This window comes from Grammomys surdaster, unplaced genomic scaffold, assembly GCF_004785775.1.
Source record: "Grammomys surdaster isolate TR1022 unplaced genomic scaffold, NIH_TR_1.0 126109, whole genome shotgun sequence".
Taxonomy (NCBI): domain Eukaryota; kingdom Metazoa; phylum Chordata; class Mammalia; order Rodentia; family Muridae; genus Grammomys; species Grammomys surdaster.
This window is the reverse complement of record NW_021620917.1, coordinates 2,766,825-2,770,508: the sequence shown is the minus strand read 5'-3', so window position 1 is coordinate 2,770,508 and position 3,684 is coordinate 2,766,825. Positions and strand designations below refer to the sequence as shown.

General features: G+C 49.6%; 1 protein-coding gene across 1 annotated transcript in view; it reads right to left on the bottom strand.

Moving 5' to 3' along the window:
* Window positions 1–3,684, bottom strand: part of Mmd2 (monocyte to macrophage differentiation associated 2) — a 44,749-nt gene that overhangs the window by 14,453 nt on the left and 26,612 nt on the right. The window contains exon 2 of the mRNA XM_028756147.1: window positions 289–370. Coding sequence (XP_028611980.1) covers window positions 289–370 — 82 coding nt within the window. The remainder of the gene's footprint in view (window positions 1–288; window positions 371–3,684) is intronic.

Sequence of the window (3,684 nt, the reverse complement as noted above, 5' to 3'; positions counted from 1 at the left end):
AGGAGGAGGAGGAGGAGGAGGAGGAGGAGGAGGAGGAGGAGGAGGAGACTGTCACGACCATCCAGCCGTCAGTACCCTTTTAGAGGATCAGGTTCAATCCCAGCACCCACACTGAGCAGCTCACAACTGCCTGTAACTGCAGCTCCAGGGCATCTGACCCCCTCTTCAGATCTCTGTGGACACCTGCTTATATACACACTGACAACATATACACCATAGAGAGGGAGAGTGCCTTCCTTGCCCCCACCCTGAAGAGTCCCCATGTCAGCACCCCGTAAGTCAACTCACAGCATGGGTGGCACAGTTGGCTGCATGTTCATACTCTGTGGGCTGGTACCTCTTGTGCGCTGGGACTCGGTCATTCATAAACCTGCAATGAGAGGCAGGGTTTCAGAAAGCCTAGCCAAGGAAGCCAGAGGCCAGCTTGTCACCGGAACAGCTTCGCTACTCTCTCCTTCCTGCTCCCTTTCAGGGTATTACAGGTTGTTTTTTTTTTTTTTTAAATTACATGTGTATGCTTGTGTGGTACATGCATTGGTGCTTGCTCTGTGTGTGCACACATAGGCCAGTAGGTGACATCACGTGGCTGCCTCAATCACACTCCTCCCTTATTTTCAGACAGAGTCTCTCACTGAACCCAAAGCTTGCCTCTCCAACCAGGCTGGCTGGCTAGCCAGTGGGCCTCAGAAATCTGCCTGTCTGGCCTCCTCAGTTCCTCACGGAAAGTTTTGGCATTACAGGCACCAGCCTTTGACATTGGTTCTGGGGATATGAACTCAGGTCCTCATACGTGTGCAGCACACACTTAAGCTAGCGAACCATCTCCTCAGCCTTAAGTTAAACATTTTTACTGCTAAATGTTTCATGTCTAATCTTTAATGTGATGTTAGTTTGGGGAAGAAAGAAAACTTTATTGGGGCTTGGACTATAACTCGGTTGAGTGCTTTCCTAGCAGGTGCAAAGCTCTGAGTTCCGCCCCCAGGACTTCATAAACTAGTGTAATTGGCTCACGTATGTAATCCCTGCATCACTCAGGGGGTAGAAGCAGGGACATCCTGAGTGCTGGATTAACAGACACACATCACCATGCCTGGCTCACACACAAACCATGCAAGCATGCGGCCTCATTCTTAGACCTAAGTCTCTCTCTCTCTCTCTCTCTCTCTCTCTTTCTCTCTCTCTCTCTCTCTTTCTCTCTCTCTCTCTATCTATCTATCTATCTATCTATCTATATATATATATATATATATATATATATATATTTATTTTATAGTTTCTTGAGACAGAGCCCTGGCTATCCTAGAACTCATTCTATAAATCAGGCTGGCCTCAATACTCAATCCTCCTGCCCCTGCATCCCAAGTGCTGGGATGAAGTGTTCTTAAAAATAAGAATTCCTGGAGCTAGAAATGGCTCAGTGGTTGAGAGTTCTTGCTGCTCTTGCAGAACATCCAAGTTCAGCTCCCAGCACCCACAGCATCCCGTCCCCAACCACCTAGAACTCATTCCAGGAGATCTGATGTGCTCTTAGCCTCCGACACCTATATACAAAGCAGATGCACACAACACACACTATACCTTCAGGAGGCAAAGATAGGAAGATCTCTGTGTGTTCATGGCCAGCCTGGACTACATAGAGAGTTCCAGGCCAGGCAGGGCTACATATTAAGACCTTGTCTCATAAATAAATAAATAAATAAATAAGCAAGCAAGCATTTGGTTATTTATGTTGGTGTCTGGGCCCTTCAAAATGCCTTTGTCCCTCTATTGTCACACAGCACAGTTTGGAGCAGAGAAATGACACCACCAAGTGGCACAGGATTTGACCCCAGCCCAGTGGCTTCTGAACCTGGATCTACCATGACAGGAGTGTGAGGGGCACTTCCTTTAGCCCAGCTAACACTTGAGACTCTGCAGGGCCAGGAAGAGGTGTCCCGGGTCTATACCTGTCTCCCAGCCCAACAGACAGCTAGCTGTGCAGTGTTCTCTGACCAGAGGTGCTCAAGTTTCCCCTGGAGCTTTGCCCAGCATCTACCACCAGAGGGAGGCAGCTGCCCAAAGACTTCGATATCCTCCCTCAAGACCCCAGTTATGTAGGCTGAGGAAACGCTCAGTGGGTATAAAAGTACAAGGACCTGAGACTGAGTAATCCCAAGCACCCATGTTGAAAGTCGGTTATGGTTGTACACGTCTGTAATGCCAGCATTGGGAGAGGGGGCGCAGACAGACAGATCCTGACATCTCAGTGGCCAGTCTAACCAAGCCTGTTAGACACAGACCATCTCGAGGTAACAAAATAGAGGATGATAGAAACACCTAGGATCCCGCTCTGGTGTTCACATGCCGGTTCATGTGCACATACACACACTCACACACACACACACACACACACAATTATTACTGTGCATTCCCCCAAAATGAACAGTACAAAGGACTTTATGCACCATGATTCTTTAAGGTCTTATTGGGTGCCTTCTGTATGCTGGATCAATCCTAGGTCTCCAGGACATTCATTTAGTACCTTCTGTATGCCAGGTCTCTGCTGATACAGCAGATGGAACGTTTGTAAAGTACCTTCTCTATGCTGCTGTCTCCATGTCAGGGACAGCTCGGGGACCAATCACTGAGCACTTCTGTATTCTGGATTCACGTTGGGAAATACATCGGAGTCTTTGATGAGTACCCTCTGTGAGCCTGCTCTCTGCCACTATAGTTCACGGGGTATTTCCTGGATGCTTTCTGTATGGTATCTTCTGGAGTGCTGGTGTGGCAAGGCAGGAGCAAAGACTGGAGGGAGCTGGCCAGTGCTGGTCCCAGGGCTTGTCCTGTCCTGGTATTCAGATGATGACCTAGATGACTCTGGAGACTGTGTTGGCTGCCCTGTCCTGCCTGCGCTGACCACTGCTCTTCCCTAGTATCCGGGCCTTGTCATGTAAGCACAGCAGTGCGGCAGTAAGCACAGTCCTAGTCATGTGGTCCTACTGTCACATGTAACACTGAGCTCATCAGACAGATGAGAAACTGAAGACTCCAGGCTGGAAGCCGCAGGGTTTCAGGGGCATGACAGTCAACCCCCAGGGGTTTCCATCCCAGGATCTAGGTGCCTTTGCAGGGGCAGATTGCAAAGCAGACATGCGGGTGCTGGAGAGGAAACTCGGTGGTTAGGAGCACTGGCTGCTCTTCCAAAGAACCCAGGTTCAATTTGCAGCACACAGTTGCAAATAGTAAATCCCATTTCAGGGGCTCTGAGACATATACATACCGACAAAACAAAAATAAACTTAAAGAAAAAGAAAGAAAACGAGGCAGGCATCCAGTCCTGATGGTGCAGGTCTATTATCCAACCTACTTGGGAGGCTGAGACAGGAGAGTCACAGGTTTGAGAGGTGCTGGAGGTAGATGGTGAGTCTGAGACTAACCCTGGGCAACTTAGTGGGGTCCTGACTCAAAACAAAAAGAAGTTGGGAGATTGTGGTTCACTGCCTAGAATCCCCCAGTGAGGGGCTGGGGTGTGGCTCAGTGGTAGAGCCCCTGTCTAGAATCCCCCAATGAGGGGCTGGGGTGTCGCTCAGTGGTAGAACCTGTTGCCTAGATCTCCCAGTGAGGGGCTGGGGTGTGGCTCAGTGGTAGAGCCCCTGCCTAGAATCCCCCAGTGAGGGGCTGGGGTGTGGCTCAGTGGTAGAG